The sequence below is a fragment of the Stenella coeruleoalba genome (genome assembly GCF_951394435.1).
Source record: "Stenella coeruleoalba genome assembly, chromosome: 10".
Lineage (NCBI taxonomy): Eukaryota > Metazoa > Chordata > Mammalia > Artiodactyla > Delphinidae > Stenella > Stenella coeruleoalba.
The window spans coordinates 48,416,211-48,443,061 of NC_137156.1; the positions used below are offsets into that span (position 1 = coordinate 48,416,211).

Consider the following 26,851-nt stretch of genomic DNA (forward strand, 5'->3'; position numbering starts at 1 on the left):
AGCTAGCAAGAATTCATTTAAAATTTTGAGAATATCCTTTGTGTAGCAGTATCACTTTTGGGTACCTACTCCACATAAAGATGCGGTCAAGAATGTTTACTGTTCAAACTGGCAAAAACAGAAAACAACCTGAAAGTAAATAAATATGGGAATGGCTGGTTACCGTGGAATATTATGAAGTATAAAGATGAGACAGAACTACAAGCTCCCAGTCAAGCAGTCAGGAATATATTGGTAAGGAACAAGCAAGTTGTAGAGTTATATGCTTACTATGATCACATTTTTATGTTTTACAAAGGATAAAACTATTCTAGGATAAGGTATTACTACCTTAAACATATAAAAGAATAAATTTAGGCTCTAAAATTAAGTAATTTTCCCAAGACCCCACAGCTGTACGTGGAGAAGCTAGAATTTAAAATCATGTCGTCGCCTGCAGGGACATGCACTTTTCAGCAGGCCACTTACAAACATTATTTTTAATTCTCACTGTAAGAAACTCTGTAAGGTAAACTGGCTGATCATTTTCCAACCCAGGTCCATCTGACTTCACAGCCTAAGCTCTTTCCGCTAGGCCACATACCTTCCCCTAAGTTATATTACATGTAATTTTATTTGCTCATCTGCCTTATTTTAGGGAATTATAAGTAAAATATCAAGTATTCAGTCACAAAAACATTCACCTAATTATTTTTGAATGCTTTAAATGTATTAGAAATTCAGTAACAGCTAGTAACTACCATAAAAAGCAAAAACTTTAACAAAATAAAATCAGCATCAATATTATAATAAATACGTGAAGATATTGTTTTAATTTGGTTTCCACAGAGATATTTGAAGCAAGCAGCCAAGAAAAGAAGAAAACCTCCTGTAAAACAAATGGAAACCTGTCTAATTTTAAAACACGTTTCGAAGAGTAGCACTGCCAGTCCACACCTTTCACCGTTGCTAAATATCACCACTCACACCAATTCAGTTTTCACCACCTATCACTAGCCTTCACCAGTGTAGTATAAGCTCTCCATCTGGTGGCCATCATTAGACATGTGGATTTTTTCTCTCATGCTGTGTTTATGATGAAGAGCAAAGAAACTGAGTTTGAAAAAACTTCCCTGACAGTTTTTTTTAAAAAACCTGGACATTTAATTTCATTCAAAAAACACTTAAATACTAAGAAGGTAAAAAACTATTGAATAAATATTCCGTTTATATATTAGGATATTCAGGATATAGTGGAGTCAAATTCTTCATATGGGCATTTATACTTACCACTGAATACTCAACGTGTTACAGTGAAATAGAATTCCAGTCATGTTTTTAACGCTGTTTCAAATACCCGCAGCATTTTGGAATTTTGTTTTTAAACATACTTAGAAGTATATCTGTAATTTCATGAGAATTAAACAGTTGAAGAATCTAATTCACAGATAAAATATAGTTAACACAGGATAAAAATTGTCTGTTTTATCAAAAACTTTCCAGAAACATACACATCATGACAGAAAATGACAAGTGTACTTGGCAAAGTGTATCTGTATTTTTGTTAATAATACTCCACATTTAAATGTTAGGAAGAAAGAATATGTAGTTCAATTTATATTTACATTGAGAAAATATTAGTTTAGTTATAGTGTTCCTAAATATTAATTATTTTTCGTTCTTGTAGGTCTCATCTTGGGCTACCATTAGCTAGGAAAATTAATCTAAGATATTAAAAAATAATCTGATTGGTAAGAATTTAAATACAACTGAAACTGGTTTAAAACACAATTACCAAAGTCAAAATATGGCTTAATAAGTGAATTCAGATATATTTAAACTCAAGCTTTCAGCAGAAGTGAACTCCTCTCTCACTCCCTCTAAGACATTCAAAACCAGTGAGGGGTGATTTTTCTAAGTCCAAAAAATCCTCTATCTTCTCTATTTTGAACCTTGTGACCTTTTTGCTCTATAATCCTTGAGTCTACGGACAGGGTTGCTCAGCTCTAGCACTGTTGGCTTTCGGGCTGGATACTTCTCTGCTGTGGGGTGGTCCTGTGCATTGCAGCATAGTCAGTAGAGTATCTGGCCTCTACCTACTCCACACAAGTAGCATACATAACACTTCTCTCCCCAGTTGTGACAAACAAAATATATCCAGGAATTGTCAAATGCCCCTTAAGAAGTAAAAACACACCCCGACACTCACACCCATTTGAGAACCACTGCTTTAAAGATAACTGGGAGCTGCTACTCACTTCCAGCACTTTAAAATGCTGTGAAGAAAAAAAAATTTACCAGATTCTTCCTCATAAGTCACCATGAACGCAAACATAACCTAAAGCCTCCATCCTTTAATAAAAACTACATTTAGCAAATGAACCCTACAGGAAGAAATGCATCTTTTTTTTTTTTAAGAAATGCATCTTGAACTTGCATTTAGAGTTTCACTGAAAGCTACCTGATCTCAGTGTATAGACATATAAATGATGTCATGTGGATAATTGTATTCTAAAAAATATGCCTACTGTAGTTTCAATATAACACTTTCAGCTAAAGGCGAGATAGAAATGTTTTTTAAATGCATACTTTTAAAACTTTACAGGTCGAACACTCAGGTTTTTGAAATGCAGAGCACCTCTACACTGACTCATCCAGACCAACTAACTACACTAGAAAATCACTGTAACTTGTTCCTGTGTGCATTTCACCACAACACAGTTTTCTGGTTAATCTGCTAAATTAAAATTCATAGTCCTACCCTGCTTAGAAGGATGCAGACTAGAGACTCAGTCAGCTTGACAGAAAAAAAGAGAGGGGGGGGATTGAAGTAGATGCAGATATAAGAAATAAGCGACTTTAAGTGGTACCTGACAAAGAAGCCATACATCAGAGATGAGAAAGATAAAGATTAGAGGTAGCTGTTTTCTGTTCTCCTTCCTCTTTCTGAAGTTTTTGTTCAGCAAAAACTCTACAAACTTAGAACAAGTATCTAACGCTTATTTAAACTTGTAGTTAAAGACTACAGTTTAAATATACTTCTGACACCGGGCAACCAAAAGAACCCTGCCTGGAACACTCACACAATTCCTTCCATTTGTTTTTTACTTACTGAGATAAAAGCTGTCATTTCTGAAACAGCAGTAATTTAAGAATTTAAGATTAAAATATTGCCAAATTTAATTGTTATGCAAGCAAACTGGCAGGTCTTTACCAATTACAAATGGCTGTTGCCATTTACTCCTTGATATTAGTTACTTTTAAAGAATCAAGATAGGGACTTCCCTGGTGGCACAGTGGTTAAGAATCCGCCTGCCAATGCAGGGGACATGGGTTCAAGCCCTGGTCCGGGAAGATCCCATATGCTGCAGAGCAACTCAGCCCGTGCGCCATAACTACTGAGCCTGCGAGCCACAACTACTGAGTCCGCGTGCCGTAACTACCGAAGCCTGCGTGCCTAGAGCCCATGCTCTGCAACAAGAGAAGCCACTGCAATGAGAAGCCCGTGCACTGCAACAAAGAGTAGCCCCTGCTCACTGCAACTAGAGAAAGCCCACATGCGTAACAATGAAGACCCAATGCAGCCAAAAATAAATAAATTAATTTTAAAGAGTCAAGATAATATTTACCTTTCAAATTACCCAAATCTGAATGAAAATTCATTCACAGGCAATTAGCCTCATGCTCAATAGAATATAATCTAACTTTAAGCACTTTTAGTAATTCAGTTCAATTCAAACACACACTATGGTCAGACATTTTATTTCATATTCTCCCAATATTGTTCCATATTTGTTCTCTAACAAGAGAAACATTTTATGTGAATAAAAATAAAACTTCCTTACAATAGTAACTCATTCTATGCTTACAGAAGGAAGAGGAGTAAAGAAAAACAACTTGGAGGTCATCAAGATAACATGAGAAATCAAAGATTTGGGTTTGGGTTTATCTCTTCTTCCCATATTACTAACATGATAGTAAATTAATTTTTAAAAGGATAAACTGACAAGGATAAAGACAATAGAAAAAGCTACAACAAATCAGAGATTTCACAGAATTTTTGGAAGATGGAAGGTGGATGTAGGAATGGTTACATCATTTGGAAAATAGACAGCAACCTTAAAATAGGTGTCTATGGAAGAAATAAAGTACAACACAGAAAGCAAAATCATGTTTAATTAATGAAACATTGCATAAAATTTCATTAAGTTATTGATTTACATATGTTCGAAAAACAGCTTTTAATTAATGACCTAATCCAGAAAACTATCTCCACAAATTTTGTTACCATGAAATTTACTGAAAACTGTACCAATATACACATAATGCAATTTGTCAACTAGTTTATTTTGGCTGAAGATAAAACATTAATGAGTATAGGTTCTAGATCCAGATAGCCTAAATTCAAATCCTAGCTCTCCTACTTACTAGGTAGGCAAGCTATAACCTCACTGGACCTCAGTGTCCTCATTTGTAGAATGTGGATAATAACAGTACTTTCAACTAATAGCTGATAAAAATTAAACAAGATAATGAATATAATGTGCTTAGAAAAGTTCCTGGCACAAAATAAGCCCTCAATTAAATATTTACTATTAGTACCATCCTACTACATGATCATCTTTACTGGCCCTACTATGTTACTTTTAGATTTTATATTTAAGTAAAACTGAATTTATTTTCTACATATTCTCCACCATTTCCCAACTTATTTCAAGCTCCTTGAAGATATAATTTTCTTTATGCAGAATTGTATTGACTCTATGTATGCAATAGATTCTTAGTGATAAAAACAAAACACAATGTTCTATACTAGATAGGTTGGAAGCAAGTCATATAGAGCTTTTATCTGTTTTAATTAGAAAGCACTGACATTTAGAAAGGTTAAAAAAAATCTCCTAGCAGAGGGAAGACAAATGCTTCACTGCCTTTCCAGTTGTGATAATGGTTTCATATTAATTTAAGTCACCTCCTCATGAGTCTAAGAGACAGATGAAGAAACAACCAAGAACTATAAGCCATGACACTGCATGCAAACCTGAATGTAAGGAAAGTGAGCACCAACTTTTATATCAAAGGCTTCCTCAATGCAAATGGTTCTCCATTCATTTTATACAAAATTTACATCTAATTGAAATTACAGTATACACTATTCTGAACAGCCAAGTCGTCCCTGCATTATCAACTAATTCTGCAGTTGAATAAAAGATTTTAAGTGTATTTTTAAACTACCTGAATCATTTGGACATCTATATATTTCCGAGATTGTTATACCTATCCTTCTACTACAATACACTCTTCATTTGCTCCTTTATTCACGTAATCATCTAACAGATATTTATCAAGTGCCTACTATGTGCCAGGCACTGTACTAGGAATACCAGGTCCAGAGATGAGAAAAGTCTACTGTGTTCAAATAACTAAAATACACCGACTATGGTCAGAAAAAGATGGAGCAGACAAAATGGGCAGGACCTTTCAGGACCTAGGTAAGTTTCAGACTCATTCTGAGAGCAATGGGCTTTAAACAGGGGAGGTCTCTCTAGCAAGGTAACAGTGTAGAGAATTATAATAAAGACTCTCTCCTTTGGCCAAACTTTAACTAGGATCCTCTGAGCCAATCTCCAGCTTCCCTCTCTGTCCCTGTAGAATCCAGCATGAGCAAGAATCTTGCTAAGTCAATTTGGTGAAAATCCTTCATCATCAGTATCTTATCACCCTGTCCTGACTTCAGCAACTCGGCTGAGTTGTTCTAACAAGAACCCGCCTCCCTCTGATGTTTCCTCTTAGCAATTTTCCACCCACTGCCCCCTACCCCTGCTTCTTGGATATAAATGGCCACTTGTCCTTGTTAAGAGTTGAGTCCCATATCTCTCCCCCACTGCAGTAGTCCCTACACCCACCATGACAGCCTCCCTTAAAAAGTCTGCTTTCATTCTTTAACAAGGGTCACTGAATAATTTTTTCCTTAACAGAATATTTTTTCTTTAACACTGGAAGCCAACTAGAAGGGTGCTGCATTATTCCAGACAATGGCAAATATGATGGTCAAAGGAAATATGGAAAGAAACAGAACTTAACTAGAGACAGTTAGGATGCTGAGTCCACTGGATTTGGTGTTTGGGTAGAGGGAGAGAAAAGTCATAGATAATGCTCACATTTTCAAATCTGAGTAACCAAACAGAGAGTGGTACCCATTCACTGAGATAAGAAATGCAGAAAGAAGGGAAGGTTTGATAAGTTGTAAAACATGTTAAGTCTCAGCTGAGTTATCCAAGTGGAAATAGCAGTGGATGGGAGCTCCCTTCTGGCATCTTCTACTGACTCTGTGAAGAAAGTAGCAGCATTTCCTAGGATTGAGGGGTGAGAGGATACAGTCTGAAGAGAGCAGGGAATGTTCAATGTACCCACTGCAGAGAATAGGAGAGAATTAGAAAGACAGGGGAGTATTTTCTATCTCTGAGGAACCAGAGAGAAACCTGAATGGAGAGGGGTACCAACCTATAAGGCTGCGTAACAATTTTCCACTTGTGTTGAGCAATCTCAGCAGTTAGATTGATTAAGAATTAGGGATTTACCAACATATTTAATACTAATAGACATGATGGTATTCTCTCTCAAACAAGACAGAGGCTGGATATGGGCCGTGCATTCTAAACTGGATAGGGCCGTGGAGACAGTGGACCAAAAAAAAGCGGGGGATGGGGGTAGTATGTGACTCAAGAGCCTCAAAGTTCAAAGAATAAGAATTATGGGATTAGTAGAGTAAGAGAAGAAAGCTTTAAAAAAAAAAAAAAAGGAGCTTGTGGTTAGACTCAAATATCTAAATTTAAGAATTCACGGGCTTCCCTGGTGGCGCAGTGGTTGAGAGTCCGCCTGCCAATGCAGGGGACACGGGTTCGTGCCCCGGTCCGGGAAGATCCCACATGCCGCGGAGCAGCTAGGCCCGTGAGCCATGGCCACCAAGCCTGCACGTTCGGAGCCTGTGCTCCGCAACGGGAGAGGCCACAACAGTGAGAGGCCCGCGTCCCACACACAAAAAAATTCACTTATACAGGAGGAGCTCCAGAAGTTAAGGCCATAAGGCCATGAGCATTGCAGAATGGAAGTAAGGGCCCTGGCAGATGAGAAAAATCAACAAACTGATATGGGTCACCCCACTGGCACTCTCAAATAACCTAAGACAATAACAGGACTCAGCCTAGGGGACCTACGGGAAGACTGTGAGTCAGGTGTCAACATTTACAATAGCTGACTACACTTTAGTAGGTAACAGGGAAGAAAGATACAGGGTGCTACGGCTACACAGCATAAGCCTCAAAAGTTCAACAGATATGCCAAGGTAATAACATACTTTCAATCAGTTCTCTCAGCAGGAAGAGGGGAAAAAACTGGCTAAATACCATCAACGAAAACCATTATCTTTTAACTTTTAGAAAGACATAGGCTATATCCACTACATATATCCACTACAAACATTCCCATTCATATTAAGAAGACGACAGGATTGAGCACAAAAGGTATTTTATGTTTGCTTTGTGAGCATTTTCCACAATATTAAGATGGATATTAAGGGCACTTACTGTACCAGCTTGAGGGCCAGACAGCCTGGGTGTGAACTCTGATTCCTCGATTTACCAGCTGAGTGAACGTGCACAAAGGCCTCATCTTCCTGAGACTCATTTTCCTCATTTGTACAATAGGAACGTTACACTATCACATGTGACTGACAGGGTTATGTTCTAACACTACTCACAGCACATGAGTAAATATTCAGTTAAACTATTATCAATAAATAAAAAAATTAAAAAAACAAACTATTAGCAATATCAGAAATATCACCCTAATTTATAATAAAAACTGAAAATTATATAAAATCAATTACTTTACAAAGTGACTAATACTATTAGATATCTCTATACAAATGCTATTTTTTAAACCATAAGTATGTTTTCTTTTTTTTTTATAAATTTATTTATTATTTTTTTTAATACTTATTTTTGGCTGCGTTGGGTCTTTGTTGCTGTGCGTGGGCTTTCTCTAGTTGCAGCAAGCGGAGGCTACTCTTCATTGAGGTGTGCAGGCTTCTCACTGCAGTGCCTTCTCTTGTTGGCAGAGCACGGGCTCTAGTCGCGAAGGCTTCATTATTTGTGGCACTCAGGCTCAGTAGTTGTGGCTCGCGGGCTTAGTTGCTCCGCAGCATGTGGGATCTTCCCAGACCAGGGCTCGAACCCGTGTCCCCTGCATTGGCAGGCGGACTCTTAACCACTGTGCCACCAAGTAAGTCCTGATGCTATTTTTAAATTTTTATACTTTACAAATATATATCCTGCGAAGTAAATGAACTTTCATAAAGTACATCTTTATGAAATGTCTGTCTCAAACAGTTTCTCATGCAGCATTTGGCAGCAGTGACTGCTTCCATGTAAAGAATAAGAAATGTAATGACTACTGTTCACAGTGGGGCAAGTCTGGGTGAGGGACTGGAAACATGCAGTTAAGAGCACAGAAAGGAAAAGTAAGGAAAACCATCAACTTAACAATTTTATTTTTAAAAGCCTTGGCAAGTATCGAATGAATGCCCTTCAAAAAAAGATTCTGGAAGAAAAAACTAGGTAACAGCTTAGGTGTTTAAATGAAATATATATGGGCCACAGATTCTAACTAGATATGAAAGAAAGTGCAAACAGTGGAAAGAGGGGAAGAAAAGGGTGGGGGGAGAATAAGCAACAAAGAATCCTCGAAGTTCAAAGGATAAGAATGATGGGAATATACTGGTTACCAAATCACGTTAATGACCCTGTAAATTAGAAATGGGCATAAATTCTTATCATAGTTTCATTGTCAACTTCTGTAACAGTCATCAAAAACTTACACATTGATTAGCCTTGAAAACTTCTTAAAGAGACTCATTTCTAGAATGGCCTACGTAATTTAGAGGGCTTCTGGTAAGATGAGAGGCATGCCTAAACACACTTAAACTCTTCAAAAGCCTAAACTTCAATTATGTGAAAATGGTTTTCACTACAACCATCTTCACATTAAAAACAAAACACACAGGTATTGAAAACGCATAGCAATTAAAAGCCATTGCTATGGTGCCAAAAATGATGATACAGTTGGCAGTCTCCGAAAAACATGACTGACCATTTTATCCAATCCCCAAAAAATAATTTAACTCTTCTAGAGATAATCATTTGACTGATCTGTGTGGGAAATGGCTATAAGGGGATAACTTCAGATACTTAAAAATACATTATTTTACAAAAATATTACACACTCTAAAAATTTTGAAAACTAAAACATAATAATCTGTCTACCTTCAAATTCCACCTCCAAGAGATAGTCAATATTTACTTTTGACCTACTTCAGTATTCAATATTAATAATAATTATTGAATATACGCACAAAAAGTTAAATCATACAGGAACATACTCTGCTTTTTTCACTTTCAGATACTTAATCTGAAAATATACTGAGTCTTATATTATAGTTCAGTCTCTAAGGATTATCCAATACAATAAACAATACCTGTCTTCTTTCAAGCCTCTTCTAATTCAATGTCACTAAGCATTCCACGCTTCTCATCTTGCCTCTTAAAAAAATCTCAAAGCACTTAAACTGTACTAATAGAGTACTGATTCAACAGTAAAGGCAAGATCTCTACAGCATCTTCCATATAGGTCCTTTCCAAAGGATAGTCTCATTAAAAATATTGCAGTATTTCAGGTACTTCTGGGTCAAACAGACTAAACAGACTAATTGCAAATATTATAAATTTTTTTTTGCTCACAAGCCTAAAGAATTAGTTGATGAGAGTTTGAAAATGAATAGAAATCTGTTGACAGTTCTTCCTTTTCATTACACTTCATTTATTATACATAGACCCAGTAAGCTACTATTAATGAAATATGAAGTTCAATTCTCCAATATAAAAACTGCTGATGTAGCATTAATTTATAAGTCAAGTAACAGCGTCTCATCTATATACTTACTTGCATATGTTAAACTTTTAAATGAAAAAAGTGTAAATATTATTCCTAAATGAATGCAATCAAATGTTAATTTATAGAAAGGGATTAAAAAAAATTTTTTTTAATAGCAACCCCTGGGAATACATTTTACATCACAACCAGTATGCATATATCTGTTTACATGTCTGCGTATGTATATATAAAACAAAAGTTCCACAAAACAATATTTGCCCTTACTATTGCAATGTATTGTTATTTTCTACTCCTGTTTCTTTTCTTTTTTTTTTTTTTTTTTTTTTTTTGCGGTACGTGGGCCGCTCACTGTTGTGGCCTCTCCCGCTGCGGAGCACAGGCTCCGGACGCGCAGGCCCAGCAGCCATGGCTCACGGGCCCAGCCGCTCCGCGGCATGTGGGATCTTCCCAGACCGGGGCACGAACCCGTGTCCCCTGCATCGGCAGGCAGACTCCCAACCACTGTGCCACCAGGGAAGCCCTTCTTTTCTTTTTTAATGCTTGTGATAATCCACTACTTGTTTCTGCAACCACTAACAAGTCACAACCTGCAGTTTGGAAAACAGTGAGACAATTCAGAGACAATGAATACGTGGGATAACCCGCCCTAAATTTTAGATGGTCCCCAACTTCAAATGGTTCAACTTAACAATTTTTCCACTTTACCATGGTACTAAACCAATACACATCTGGTAGAAACCGTACTTCCATTTTTGAATTTTGATCTTTTCCCAGGCTAGCAATACATAGGATGACCCTCTCTGCTGAGGCTGGGCGGCCACAGCTCCCACTCAGCCACACAATCCTGAGTGTAAACAACCAAACCAACACACTTACAACCATTCTGTACCCAGACAACCATTCCACTTTTCACCTTCAGTACAGTATTCAATAAATTACATGAGATATTTTTCAATGCTTTATCATAAATTAGGCTTTGAGATAGATAACTGTGCCCAGCTATAGACTAAGGTTAAGTGTCCTGAGCACATCTCAGATAGGCTAAGCTCTGCTGTCCTGTAGGTTAAGTGTGTTAAAAGCAATTTCAACTTAGGATATTCTGAACTAACGAAGGGTTTATCGAAACATAACCCCACCGTAAGTTGAGGAAGATCTGTACTTTAAAAGCTGGACAAGCACAGGCTCGTCAGGGTTTTAACTCCATGGTTACTTTGAAAAGTGGAGGACAAGGTGAAGAGGAGCAAGTTAAAGCTGTATTTCACAACCCACACAGTAAGTAAAACATTCTCACTAAAGACCCTAGACCTGCACTCTGTAAACCACAGGTCAAGTTTATTTACTTCAGACAACAAACTAAGATAAAAGCTGTGACACTACAGTGATTCAAGGCATTTAAACAGTAATTGGCCCCTACCCACAGGCCCAACCAAAGTTAGTCTACCAATGCTCCTTTATTAAGGTATCTAGACCATTCTCTTGAGGCTGCTTGGAAAATGTTATCATTTTGGCTTTCTACACAAATTTTCTCAATGAACACGATTTACTCCTCCATCAGATACCTCTCTCTGGCTATTCTAGACACAGGGAGATGAAGCAATTCCCAATGATCTGAAATTCACTGCCACCAAACTGTCATCTCAGACTGCCCCTAACTATCTGAAGTTCACAACCATAAGGGGAGAAGCACCAGCACTGCAAGTGTAAAACAATCCCTCATGGCTAATCCACTCAATATTCAGCACTTAACCTTTTAAACCCATTTATTGCTAAATCAATGCAATTAGCAGATGATAGCAAAATAAGTTAACATATAAAAACTGAGTAGATGCAATTATGCAAAACAGGCAACTGGTAATTTTCAACTGTGATCTGAAATGATGAAATTTAATCTAAAATCCTTTCCCTCATCCCCCTTTACCACCTTATCGCCCACCCCTCCTCACACCTCCAATGTGAATTCTAAATTTGGGGGAGGTCATACCTTGCTGTGAGATCATTATGTTAAGATACTATGTTTTGATTTCTAATCAATAAAATTACTTTTATTTATTTATATCTTAGTCTATCAAAACTGTCTTTAAAAATGATTTGAAGTAGCTTGAAAAATGTAGGTAAGAAAACATCAACCTCAGAAAAGTACAGTTAACTTAATTAAGTCCGTACTGCCGTCCTTAAAACAAACTGCCTTACTTTAAAACTCCCATGAGAAATCACATGTTTGTAAAACAGAATGAAAACTTGACTATTTGAACTCAATAAAATTCAATGTTACATAGTTAATCTGAAAATTCCTAAGTGTCTCTATGTTGTTTAATTAGCCAATGATTCAAATAAACACATAATCATGTATATAAAATGACTGTGTATACATTTATATGTATGTATGTGTGTATGTATATGCAAAACAAAACTCAGAACATTCACTTTATCCAATAAAATACATTCTTGTTACTTCAGATTACAGAAAAAATAATATAAATGACAATTAAATTTAAGAAGAAACTATGAACTCTTTATAAAGTATAATTTCTTATTATCATGCCTCAGCAGAATAACTAGGAACTATCTTATACCTACTCTGCCAAGCAGTGTGTGAAACTCTTTTGCATTGTAATACCCTGCAGACTAAATTCTGATATCCTAACAAGAAAATACTGTAAAATCTCATCAAGACAGTATTAAGCTATCTAGCAACCCCAGCAATCTACAACAAGCCAAGAATTAGAAGACCATCCATAGTAGGTGGTAAAATTTGTGCCAGTGACATAGCAGAAAACCCTTCCCCCATCCCATTTAATAACTACAAGATTTCATTTGTTATCTATAACAAATCTATAGTAGATAAGAAATTCAATGACAAAAGAAAATAATTAAAACAAGATAAGATTAAAAATACCCACAAGCCTAAAGCTAATGATCGTAGTCTATTTTTAAAAGGAGAGACATATATCACATTTTAAATGTTTTGTCAAATGGTTAAAATTATTTAAAGAAAAATAACTATATTATGCTTTAAACTTCTGAACACTTTGTCAAAATATAATTATATTCTTTTAAATCTGAGGTGTAAGGCAATAACCCATTATCTAACCTGTGAGATAAGAGACCAATAAATATATATATTGGTCTCTGTCCCCAGTTCCTGGCACAGAACTCCTAAAGCCCTTGTAATTTCCTAAGTAATACAGCACTAAGAACATCTTTTGTTCTAGTATTTGGTCTCTGACCCCAGTTCCTGACACAGGGCTCCTAAATCCCTTGGAGTTTCCTGGGTGACAGCAGTGTCTTGTTCTAATGAGGTGACTGGGTGGGCTCCTGGATGGGGGTGGTCACCAGAAAGACTAAGCCATGACAAGAAGCTTGGAACTTTCAGCCCCAGTCCCCGTTCTCCAGAGAGGGGAGGGGACTGGAGAAGGATTTAATGACTGTCATGCCTACATGATGAAGCCTCCATAAAAATCCCACAAGTAAGGCATTCGGAGAGCTTCTGGGTTCCTGAACACATGGAGTAAGTGGGAGAGTGGCTTCCCAGAGACGGCACCTCCCATATACCTGGCCCTGTGTATCTCTTTCATCTGGATGTTCATCTGTATCCTTTATCACACCCTTTTATAGTAAGTTGGCAAATGGTAAGTAAACTTTTCCTGAGTTCCGTGAGCCACTCTACCAAATTAATCAGCTCCAAGGAGGGAGTCACGGAAACCTCTGATTTATAGCTAATGACTCAGATGCCCAGGGGGCCATCAGGACTTGCAAGTGGCATCTGAAGGGGTGGGGGCGGGGGGCAGGCAGCCTTGTGAGACTGAGCCCATGACACCTGACACCATCTGCAGATGGAGTGTCAGAACTGAGTAAGATTACAGAACACTCAGCCACTGTCACAGAACTGCTTGGTGTGGGAACAACCCGCACACATCTGATGTCAGAACTGCTGCAAGGGTAGTAGTTGCATGAGCATAGACGAGAAGCACAGGAGGAAAACCAAGTGTTTCCTAATACATAGTCCCTCCGCACAGAGCTAATCAGAATCTCTCAATGCCAGGGTTTAAGGGGAGTTAAGGCTTTCTATTTTCTACCTATTTCTTCAATCAATATGTACACTAACTCTAATTTATAAGAACACAGGATGAATATTCATAACAAGTTTCCAAGGTCACAGTTAGCATTTTATACAGTATATTCCTTTCCTTAATCATGAAAAAGCCCTGTAAGTATTATAATATCAATTATACAGATGAGAAAAATGAGATTCAAAGATGGTAGCTGCCCAAGGCCACCTGGTGGCAGATTAGGGATACGGAACCCAGGTGTGTCTGAAACCCAAGCATGTAGTTGTTACACCAGGGACTAAAGTTAAGCTACTTCCAAATTTTACCTTGTTTTGAAAAAGAGGTTTTGGGCTTGTGGTTATTTAGTAAATTTCCTATTACTGAATAAAAATAGTTCAATAAAATAAAACGAAAGACCAAACGAAGGCCAATTTTAGTCTGAATGAATCCGTTATTACAAGTTGGCCAGACATAAACAGGCTCCTAACAGAACCTTATCCTGAGGATACTGCTAATGGCACATGCAAAAATCGAAAAGGAAGTTCCTCCTGAACATATTATGAGGTCATCTGGGAACAATTAAAGGAAAACAGAAATAAGCACAGAATACTGAAGGATGCTGAGTCAGTGCACTGGTTACTTACAGCACCTGCACAGGCAGTGATGCGTGGACTGCAAAGTTAGGGAGGCAGAGTCCAGGAAGGAAGAGGGTCCACAAACCTCAAGGGTACAAAATTAAAAGCAGATGAACAAAAACGTTCTATTATGTAAGTAATAATTCTAAAGAATTAATAAAAACAGCACAATTTTAAACCAATATATATAACAGCTGACATCATATCTGGGATTTGAGATCCCTTTTCTTGCCATTGGCTATAATCATATATTTTGAAAGTCACTAATTTTCATGAAGAAACTATTATAGAAGTATTAATATATAAGTAAAATACCTACTGTTTTCCAACAATCAATAGATATGTATTTCAAACTTGTGAAAATATCTTAAGAGTCATAAAATTTTCATTTTAATGATGCTTAATGCTCACTTGCCTAAAATCCTAGCTCAGGTTAAAAAAAAATGTTAAGTACTCTTACTTTGGGATCAATCCAAACCATTTATTCAATATTCCCCCTCAACAGAACCAAGGAAAGGAACATTCTATTCTCTTCTACTGGCAGTTATATCAAGCAAAGTAGAAGCCTTTCTCTTAACCACAAATAAAAGTTATAAAATTTATTAAGTTACTGATTAAACAATTAACTAGAAATATATTCAATTTCAAATCTGAGTTCATGGCATTATCCTAGCATTCGTTCACTGAACAAATATTCACTGAATACCTTCTATGTTTGAAAACCTAGAACAGACTTAGTTGAGAACTGAGTAATGATCCAGAAAAGTTCTATCCCAGCCCTCAGAGAACCTGGAGGCAAAGGGGCAAATTTCATTAAAATATTTAACTTCTGTAATATTAGCAACTAATTCACAAAAGTTATAGTAATAAAGCTTTTAAATATAGAAGAAAACCACAGTTATCTGAGGCAAATAGAGCTTTCAACTATCACACCAATAAAATCACCTAGTATGCTTAATGTTAAGGTACTGACAAACAGGGATCTCTCATTACTCCAGACTAATGAGAGATGGAAGACGAGGAATAAGCAGTGGTCTGGCAACAACCATGAGTTCAAATCTCAGGTTAGCCTCTTACTAACCGTATGGCCTGGGAAATTTCAGAAACCCTCTCTGCCTATGAGTTCACATCTGCAACAGGAATAGTAAGTGATTTAAAGATGCCAAAAAAAATGCATGGCTCAAAGCAGGCTTTCTCTAAAAAGTCAGTTTCCAGTTCTTCACCAACTTAGCCACAGCAAGGTTAAAACCAAAAATCCTAGATAAGTGACGCACATCAATGTGAGAAAAATGACATTCTTCACCGCCAGTGCTGCGATTGAAGGAAGAGTTAGCAGTCTTCAGTGGGGTTTCACTGTTTCATCTGAGGTGCTGTAGTCTCAGAATATCACTGAGGTTTACACTCAAATGGAAATATAAAAACACCTTCAGGAGAGGGAAAAAAATGATCATCGCTCTTTTCCAAATTACTGGCTTCTAAAAACTGGCTAAGTGGAAATCATTTCTTTAGTTTTACGTGTAACTAATTTTTTAAAGTGTAGGGCTAGACGTTTCACATGGATTACACAGAACAGGAGGAACCTGCAGTTACAGGGGCATCTTCCCAGAGCAATGCCATGCTGCACAGCCCAGAGAAGCCAGTCAGCAAGGCAGATGCTGCCTTCCGGAGCAGACACAGGACAGCAATGCGAGTGGGGCCCCTGCAACTGTGCCACGGTACTCTCAACAAATGTAATTAACCTGGATAATTTTTTTAATGTATATGATCCTCAATCGAAGGGAAGTATAAACATCATAAAGGAAAACAAAGTTTAAAGACATATATATAACCAGGCAGTTACTTCCTTACACCTAAGGCACTTTCATTTATAACAGCATCACCCTCAGTCTCTTCCCACATCCTACCTTCCACTGACTCCTCACTAATCTAAATCCCTTGATAGAAAGAAGTTAAAAGGGAGAGAAGGATCAGGACATCAATAACATGCAAACTTAAAATTTCCAAAGGAATCGAGCATTCATTATCATAATTAGGCTGTAGTATCTGATTTTACTGATAGACATGTATTGTTATATGGCACCTTTAGAACATGAAAAATTACGTAGTTCATAATATATTACACTATATCGACAGCTATACAATTCTCTTTCATGAAATAGCTAGATAAATATGTCAACCCATGACATAAAACAATATAAGAAATCATCCTATTTTACTGAATATGTTTGCATGGTTCAAAAATCAAAACTATATTGCAAGGTATACAGTGTGTGTCCCCTGCATATGAACGAGTTCCATTCTGAGAGCACATTCATAAGTCCAATTTGTTCGTAAGTCCAACAAAGTTAGCCTAGGTACCCACCTAATACAATCAGCTGTATAGTACTGTACTGTAATAAATTTATCATACTTTTCACACAAATATTCTATAAAAAACAAACGAACACAAAAAATAAAAACATTTTTAATTTTACAGTCCAGTACCTTGAAAAGTACAATGGTACAGTACAACAGCTGGCATACAGGGACTGGCATCAAGTGAACAGGCAAGAAGAGTTACTGACTGGAGGAGGGAAAGGAGGTGGGAGGTGGTAGAGCTGAAGGATCGTCAGCAATAGGAGACGGAGGGCAAGCTGCAATTTCACTCATGCCTGACATTGATGGCACAGGTTCTGGTTCCTTGCTGGATTCAATTCTATCTACCCTCTTGAAAGAACGATCCAGTGATGTCTGGGTAGTAGCTCTTTTTTTTCACCACAGATGACACGGTAGCACTGGACTGCCTTCTGAATGGCTGCTGCAACCTTTGTGTACCGTTCCACTTTCGGGTTCTGTGCCTCAAAAACTAACAATGCCTCCTCAAATAAAGAAAATCCCCTTGCCATTTCCTGCATCGTGAATCTCTTCGGTTCTTCAGTTACTTCTTCCTCTTGTCTCTCTCTGTCCTTTCTCTGGGCCTCCAATTCCAGGCACTTCTTAGCAGTACCAGCTACATCACTGCTGATTTTACACTTGCTTCCAGACATCCTGGGCTTGAAATAAAGATACTGTACTACTGTACTCTATACAGTACTGTAAAGTACACAAAAGTACAATCACTTGTAGAGGATGCACGCATGTGACAATGTACGCCAGACACATGAACTAACTTACACGATTGGACATGCATGTTCATATCTTTGAAAGTTCCTACGTAGGGGACTTACCGTACACTGAAGTTTTGTTCCCACTCTTGTCTCAAGTCCTGTTCCCTCATACCCTCAATGGCAATCGTTTTTATTAGTTTTTTGATAATATTTCCAGGGTATTTATACAAATACTAGTAAGTACAAATATACATTCTTATTACTCCCCTTAGAGAAAAGGCATGAAATAGTATCTTCTGACCCACACCTTGATTTTTTTAAATCAATTTATCCTAGAGATCTCTCCACATCAGTACAGAGATCTTCCTCATTCCTTTTTCATAGCTGTAGCAACCTACGGTGTGGATATACCATAATTTATTCATACAGTGCCCTATCATGTTGCTTCCAAAGTATCTTCTTAAGTGATACATTTTTCAAATCTCTCCTGTTACTGTAACAAAGTGAATTATAAATACCATAGGATTTGCTTTCTTAGACTTATAATAACACAACATATTAGTGACCTACTTTTTTTCAGGGGGGCGGGGAGGGGGCGCCGCGTAGCATGCGGGGTTTCAGTTCCCAGACCAGGGATTGAACCTGTGTCCCCTGCCGTGGAAGCACAGAGCCCTAACTACTAGACTGCCAGGGAATTCCCAGTGACCTATTGTTCATATTTTGTAAGAACCATCAGAAATTTCTACCCCACATGGCTGCATTCTCTCCCCATCAAAGCTGAATGTCTTTCTCAGAGCCTTTAATTGTGCACTGTGAATCTCCCAAAAGTATAGCACATGACATTTGCTGAACTTAATTTGGTTACAGGATGGTTCTTTTGCAAAACCTTCTACAGGTGTATAGTATTTTGCAAAACAAACTTTAGCAAATACTGGGGTGAATTTAATAATTACTGTCATCTACGAAGTGAGAGAGTGGCATGGACATATATACACTACCAAATGTAAAATAGATAGCTAGTGGGAAGCAGTCGCATAGCACAGGGAGATCAGCTCGGTACTTGTGTCCACCTAGAGCGGTGGGACAGGGAGGGTGGGAGGGAGATGCAAGACGGAGGAGACATGGGGATATATGTATACGTATAGCTGATTCACTTTGTTATACAGAAGAAACTAACACACCATTGTAAAGCAATTATACTCCAATAAAGATGTTAAAAAAAAAGGGCATGTAACAGAATTCTGGTCAGTAAAACATATGGGGAAGTCTGTCAAGTGGCTTTTGGGAAAGGTTTCCTTATTCCTAAAAAATGTTGCACAACAGAGGGTCTCTGCTGTCTTTGGATAACGTTGCTTTAGAATGTGATCGAAATGCTACAGCCACCTTGTGAACATGAGAGCCAGTCTAAGACCAAAGCCTCCCCACTAAATGGCACGGTAGAGTAATGGATGGAATATGAGTTCTTAATGAAAGCAATGAGTCGCTGAATTGTTACCAAGTCTGTATTCTCATCATGTGAGATAACAAGATGGTAAATTTCCTTTTGTTAAATCACTTGGAGTTGAAGTTATGTAACTTATAGCCAAATACAACCTAATAATATAATTTTATTTATATTTTTGTATTACTTTCTAATAAAAAAAGTTCTTATCAATGACTGCCAAAAAAATAATAATAATAACTACTGTCATCTAGTTAAGCAAAATATAAGACTATGAACTTTCAATGAAGGCACAAAACCAAACTGAGCTAATTTTTAGACTAGGTCTTGGCTATTTTCTGAATTATAAACCCCTTTGAGATCTGAATGTAAAACTATTTGACCCTCTCCTAGATAATGCATATAAACTTAAAATTTTTCAGCTTCTGGGGATTCACAGACCCCTGAGGCCCTTCCACAGTCCCCATGGGCATATCTATTTTAGAAGCAATTTTAAATAGACAGTGCTATATTATCTATGGCACCATCAATACCCAACTCTAGGACAGAACTCAGAGTACTTTTCATGCAAAGCTAATGAAAAACCAGCAGAAAATTCGCCATGAGGTGTTCCTTGGTGCAAAGTGAATAAAGCATACTCAAAGGGATCATATTTAACAATTAATGATATCAGGCAAAGTAAATTCTATTAAATTACTGTGGGAACTTTTACAAGGGGTTGTGGTCTGATTTTTACACAGTTGTCTCTTATTTTAAATAAATAAATTAGGTTCTTACAGGATTAAGAAAGTTGGCCTTTAATTCATCTTATACAATGTGTAATCTTATCTGGGATTTTAAAAACGCAATACATTTTACATTAGACAGTAGTATCTACTAGAAATATAACTGCAGCAAATTTGAACATGACTGTGTAAATGCCCAGGAGAAACAAAAAAAATTCTGTGTGCTTTAAATGCAGATCAAAGAATCCCCAAGCATGATTACAGTCATGCTATAATGATTAGGAGAGAAGAGGTATTAAATTGAAAAGGTGATACATGCAGGGCCACCACATTTGGTTTTGAGGGTGATACCGAAGAGCATTTGGAAGACAGAACCAGTAGGGGCTGAAGCCCAGTCCAGGCTCCTCTCATCAAGCCTGATGCTAAAGTTTCATCTGTCATAATTCAGACAAACACAGCCCTGTAATACCCTCTTCCCTCCCTTCCCTGACACTTCGTCCCCCCAGAATCCCACCCACCCATGGCAAATATTAAAAAGTGCTAAAATTTTGAAAAGGAAAGATGTTTTCTAGATCAAGATAATATCCCAGTAGCCAAAGTATAGTACAATGGGAACTTCTAATTTGAATTCTCAACAAAAATTTGTTCCTTAAGGACTTATTTTAACAGAAACATCTCCAATGAACTCAATGGGAAGAGTCTACTATACATAAATTTGCTTTATTCCTTTTTTGTTGTTGTTGAATGTATCAATTCCTAAAGTGAGAGGAGTTCTGTGTAAGTATTGTCAGTATTTTTTCCAGAATAAAGAGTAGTATTAGGCTGAAAATATTCTGTATATAAAAGAACAGGCACCAAGCACAAAAGCACCAAGTGTTAATTATGTTATGGGAAATTATGAGAAAAAAAGATTTTGAGTATCATCTTGTCCCTTCTCATGCTCTATATGAGTACAGGCATCTTGCACATGTGAATCCATTTTCAAAGATATATCCATTTCCCAAATGTCTCATGAGAGATGATATACAACTCAACAGCTCTCCAAATCGAGCAATCTGACAAAAAGAAGCAATGCAGTCCTAGAATCCGGAGAGAAGGCGATTCTATACTGCCTGACATGCGAAAAGAATGAGAACCAAATGATACCAGTCAACATAACACTCTCTACAAAGAAAAAGAAAGAATATTAAAAATATTAGTGCATCTTTTCTATTTTGTTATGAAAGGTATATTGTGTTTTACCCTTCACTGTGATACTGTGCCCCCCCAAAAAACTGCTCTAAATAAACTTATCAAAATTCAAACTATGGGGCTTCCCTGGTGGCGCAGTGGTTGAGAGTCCGCCTGCCGATGCAGGGGACACGGCTTCGTGCCCTGGTTACGGGAAGATTCCACATGCTGTGGAGCAGCTGGGCCCGTGATCCATGGCCGCTGAGCCTGCGCGTTCGGAGCCTGTGCTCCGCAGCGGGAAAGGCCACAACAGTGAGAGGCCCTCGTACCGCAAAAAAAAAAAAAAGAAAGAAAAAAAAATTCAAACTATGGCTAAAGAAAAATTAAAATACTTAAAAATAACCTCATTGGAGGAAATCTGAAAATATGCTTAAAATAGCCAAACTAGAACCTTTCTATACTGGTATATCAGCTCCAGATAAATATGCAAATCTATAGCATAATCTCATTATCTTCCTAAATCAAGCACTGAAATAGTGTTTGGCCACTCTCATCTTACAGCAGTCACTGAAAAGCATTCAGCCCATGGAAGCAAAGAGTCAGTACTTTAGGAATCCAGGACTACTCCAGTCTGCTGGCCCTCTGCCCTCAGGAAGACTGTCAGCAGCAGCATCACCAAACACCATCGTAACACTATGCCAACCACAGACCCCTTCATGGTTTATTATCATTATACAGCTGACCCTTTAACAACGCAGGTCCACTTATATGCGGATATTTTTTCAACAAACACATACCACATCTCTACACGATCCACAGGTGATTGAATCTGTGGATGTGGAACTGCAGATACAGAGGATTTTCCACTGCATGGAGAGTCAGAACCCCTAACTTCTGTGCTGTTCAAGGGTCAACTACAATTACAAATAATCCTAAAAGTCTCCCCAAGTTGTAAAATTCAATGAGTACTACTCAACAAAATACATCAAGTTGTCTGCTAACAAAAACAGAGGCAAACTTCATTTTAAGTTAGAACCTTGGAATATACCCGCTTTGTACAGGAATCAAAAATTCTCTTGTTCAAAAGGAGGCTAAAAAAGAGGGGGAGGTAGCTAACTGAACCTTCACATATATAAATACTTATCTTTATTACTGATACATGCTTATTGCAAAATTGGAAATAATGTATGCAAAAAAGTAGTAACTATAGAAGAATCCTTAATCAATAAGAGAAAGCTATAATATAAATCAAAAGCCACAATGAATAATCTATAATATTAACCCTATGAATCACCTGTATGCTCCTTGATATAAATGGCCCATTTTGTGAGTTGCAGATACTATCTACTTGAAGATCACATTTGCAGCAAAATACAGTAAGAAAGAAAGGGAAGGAAAGAGGAAGAAAAACCCATTACAGGATGTTGACAAGTATAAGTGCCAAGGTTTTAGCACACCACATACCACTAAAATAACATACCAGGTTCCTCCAACACCAGGTTACTTTGGCTTTCGATTTTAACCTACTCAATTAACAGGAGTTTAGTGTAACAAAACACTCTATTTTCATATCTTAAGTTCTCTTAGAAGAAAACCTGTGTACTTCCCCAGCTCAGTTACCAAATAAACCAATTCTTCAATCCAACTCAACTGTCCCACAGTTTCAGTTGGACTGCTGACAGATTTGCTATTGTTCCCTTTATTACATATCCACAGATCGTGGCCCAGAGGTACCAACTATAAGGCCAAAAGGGAACTAAAATCCTTATAATGTGCCTGGGGTGCTTAATATCTCTAGAGCTAACCATACCTAGTCAGAGAGCTCCCCAAAGAGAATGCATACTTAAAGACCTACCAAAACACCTTCTACTGCCAATCACCACTGAATTCATACCAGGTTGTTAAATTCTTTCATTTCTACTAACAACTACTTTTCTAAAAGTATTTCTAACTCATGAAAATGTTTTAACTGGCACTCACAAGTGGAATTAGCAGGAATGCAAATGCTATCACTGTATTCACTACACATGCCAAAATAAACTCAGTGAGGTTAGGTTTCTGCCTACCTTTTCTGCTTATATCCCCAGTGCCTGCCACCTAGGAGATACTTAATAGGTAGTGGTAAAATGAATGAAATTACATAACAATTATTAACAGAATCCTGTTAAATCATATAGTGCTTAAAAGTAGAACATTTGCTAAAACCTGGGAACCTTCTAAACAGTGCTATTTGTTGTAACAGGATTTAATCTATACCAGAAAATAAGAATGACAGTTCAAATCAATTCTCAGGGAGGCCTAGGATAATGAGTTTTTGTACAAAGCAAACAAAAGTTGCATTTTTTTCTATAAGATAAATGCCTTTCCTCAAAACCATAATCAATGAAAATTACAGAATTTTAAGAGCAGAAGAAACCTTAGAGCCTGATTTATGAAACAGATGGGCTCCAGTTTCAGAGTAATATAAACTGCCACCAATTTATTCAAAAATTTTTGCATAATTACTTATCTAAGATAGAATTTTAGGAGTAATAATTTTATTCTTTTTTTTTACTATGCTAAGCAGTTGGCTAGGGGTTAGAGAAGTTATGACTGATGAATACCATAATCTTCCACTTTTATGACATGCATTTACCATTGGAAAATCAGTGAGGAAAGAGTTAATTTTGTCAATACAAATAGTTCCTCTTCCCAGTTTTCAAGTAATAGTCTCTACTACTTAAACCAACAGTTCTCCTGTTCTCTCATTCTATTTTTAGACTGTATGATAGCTTACCATATTTGATTTATATTATCAATTTGTACATGGTTACTGTAGCCAAGTCTTATCTTCCCAAGATTTAGGAGGTATACCCTTCCAAAATGCTCCCCTGCCATGCCATTAATAACGGTGTTTGATAATCCCTTTGTCATTTGTCTCCCTCATTTGAGCAGAGCTGGTTCTGTCTTGTTGGGTACTACAGAATGGGTTCTAAGTAGTGTTATCACAATGAATGAATGAATGATTTGGAAAGCAATGGCATTATCAGAGGCCTCCTTTGCTAGCTAAGGAGGCAATATTTGAGAACACATCATAGTTTCTCTCCAGTTTTGTTTATGTAAACGCTGAGGCTCTTTACTGTTCTGAATTGAAAGTTTGCAAATAATAAATTTAAGAACAGCCAAGTGTATCTGATACATAGTATCAGGGAAGGTGCTAAGAAATACATCTAAAACAGTTTATTCAAAGGCCACACAAAGAATTACAGAAGATCCTTAGGACAAACGAGCTTCCAGGATTCCATTACCATCAATATGAGTGATCTTCCCAAAAACCACTGCTAAATGACTTCACTGTCTGGAGACTAAGTTTTTCTCCACGTTTTGAGAATTTATAGTTGAACATGTTGAAATGATGAATGGCTACTCTCCAGGCCCGTACAATAACCTTTAAAAGGACGGGGGGAGTGGGGTGGGGGATAAGTGAAATTCTTTAATAAAAATATGTGAAAAGCAATTTTCCTGTTAGTTGTGAAAGACTGGACGTTTTTCACTGCAACCTTCCCTCCTTTCCTGGTCACCAAGTGAGAGCTGGAAGCAGGAAAATTTCTAACACCTCTATGCCCTTTGAGTCACGAACTATGAAGGGAGGAAAGAATCACAACCGTGGGTACCTATGCATCCTATATGAAAGCAGGAAGTCAGTTTCTTGAGCGTGGGCCACCCGTCCGGCATCCCAAATGCGAATGCCGACCTTTTGAAAGCCCACCCCCACTCCCATCTCACCCTGAAGCCACCCCCAGCTTCAGCGGAAAACGCGCTTTTGCTAGGCTGCTGTAAAGAGCAGCGCGCAGGGTCAGAACACCTTCCACTTTGCACTTGGCCTGCGGCAGGAAGACACTCGGGTTCTCGCCAGGAGAGGAGGAGGCTGGCCGGGCAGAGTCGGCACTGAGACGCAGCCTTGGCCGCCAACGCAGGCGGCTCGTCCACGCGGCCGGAGAAGTCCCGGAACAAAGCGTGCGGCAGGCGGGTGGGGAAACAGGGAAGACGGAGAAGATTTAACCAGCTCCTCACCACGGCCTGTGGCTTAGCCAGGTGGGGCCGCGCTCCTCCTCGCGGGGAGAGGATGGGTTTATCGACGGTCTGACCTCAAGTCCAGCGCCAAGGCCACTGGAACCGAGACCTGACGGGGAGAACGCCGGCAAGGAGAGGCGAGCCCCGCGGAGAGGAGGAGGCGCCTGTCCGGCTGTTGACCGGCCGAGCTCGCGGGCTGCCGGGCCCCCCGGATGCCGAGACCCCGGGACGCGGCAGCCGGGATGCCGGCGGCGCGCTGCCGGCCCCCCACGCCGGCCTCCTTGGCGCCGCGCCGCCCGCCCCCAGCTCCGGGCGGTCACACAAAGGGGCTGCCCCGGCGCGCCGGCCGCCTGCGGTGGGGGGGCCCGACCCGGGACCTGCGGCCGGCCCGCCGCGCCCCAGCCTTTGTCCGCCGCGCCCCGCGCCCGCCTGCCAAGGAGCCCCGCCGCCCGCACCCTTCTCGTTACCCGGGTGAGAAGCGGTCTCATCTGCTCTCCGGCCCCGTCCGCCTCCATGGTCGGCCGTCCAGCCGGCGCGGTCCGCCCGCTGCCGCCGCCGCCGCGGCCGAGAGCCGGACGCGCGAGGGGAAACGAACGTGCGCTCGTGAGCGAGGCGCTCGCGTGGGGAAAGCCGTGAGACAGAGACTGAGGCGCGTGCGCGGAGACCGCGAAGCTGCCTCTCGCGGGCTCTCGAGGCCGCAGCGTGGAACGTGGAGCAAGCACTGAGCTGGAGGGAGGCCGAGGCGGGGAGGAGGGCGCCGCAGAGGCCCGGGGGCGGGGCCAGGCCGTGACGCATTAGGCCCCGCCCACACGCCCGCCCCCTGGCGCCACGCCCCCGGCTGGCCGGGGTCCTCCCAGGCGAGTCCTGGCCCGGCGGCCAGGCAGCCCAGAGGTGAAGCGGGAGGGTGGGAGGGAGGTGGGCGTTCCAGCCACTCGGAGGCCTTCGGGTTTCCACACTCATCCCGGCGCCACGCCACCTCCTCAGGAGGCCCGCCCCTCTGTAAAATCTTAAGTGACCAAGACTAGCGTGTAGCTCGTTTTCCTAGTCCGAGGGGGGCTGGGGGTCACCATGGCGCCTACCTCCTAACCACGTTCCTCGTGGCAGGAGGGAAGAAGGTCGCTGCCCATTACAGGGGCGCTCACGGGAACCCCAAAGAAACTAACGGGTCGTTAGGAGTGCTGCAAGGTTTTTTTCTCTGTTCTGTTGTGACGAACTCCAACTTGGGGCCAGTGAAACAGGGAGCATTCCTGGCCAGGTGTCCTTGTGTGCTTGCGCCCCTGACCGGGCACCACTGCGGCACCCACACCTAAGTCCACCGTCTGGGGCACCCCCCCCCAATATCCACAGCTCTAACTGCGCATGGTGACGGTGCCTGCTACACAGGGTCATTGAAGGATCAAGTGAATTTCTATCCTTAAACGTACCCGAAACATAGCATGCTTATTAGAGGCATTATTGTTTACTAGGTTGTCTTGCGTGTTTAAAAAAGAGAACAAAAAGATTAGCTGGGAAGAGCTAAATCAGTGCTATGGAAGGAAACTTTATATTCCAGCAAGTCTGGAGCGCTTACCCTATCCATCTCAAAATAGATATTAGTAAAGCCCTTTGTCAGAAATAGTTAAGTATGCTGGATGACTCCTTCCTGGTTTGGGTCTTAGTCCCCTTTTTTTCTAAATTTCCCAGAGAGTTACTTCTAGGTGGGCACCCATTATTCACTTACAGTATAAAGAAGCCTACAATTAGACACTGTTACATTAAGGCAAAC

The 26,851-nt window shown here is 39.4% G+C and overlaps 1 protein-coding gene across 4 annotated transcripts in view; it reads right to left on the reverse strand.

Annotated features, from left to right (window-relative positions):
* Positions 1-25,950, reverse strand: part of SLC4A7 (solute carrier family 4 member 7) — a 121,253-nt gene extending 95,303 nt beyond the window's left edge. For all 4 annotated transcript variants that reach the window (XM_079933425.1, XM_079933424.1, XM_079933423.1 and 1 more), the window contains exon 1: positions 25,554-25,950. In XM_079933425.1, coding sequence (XP_079789551.1) covers positions 25,554-25,601 — 48 coding nt within the window. In that variant the 5' untranslated portion in view covers positions 25,602-25,950. The remainder of the gene's footprint in view (positions 1-25,553) is intronic.
* Between the last annotated feature and the right edge of the window lie 901 nt (positions 25,951-26,851).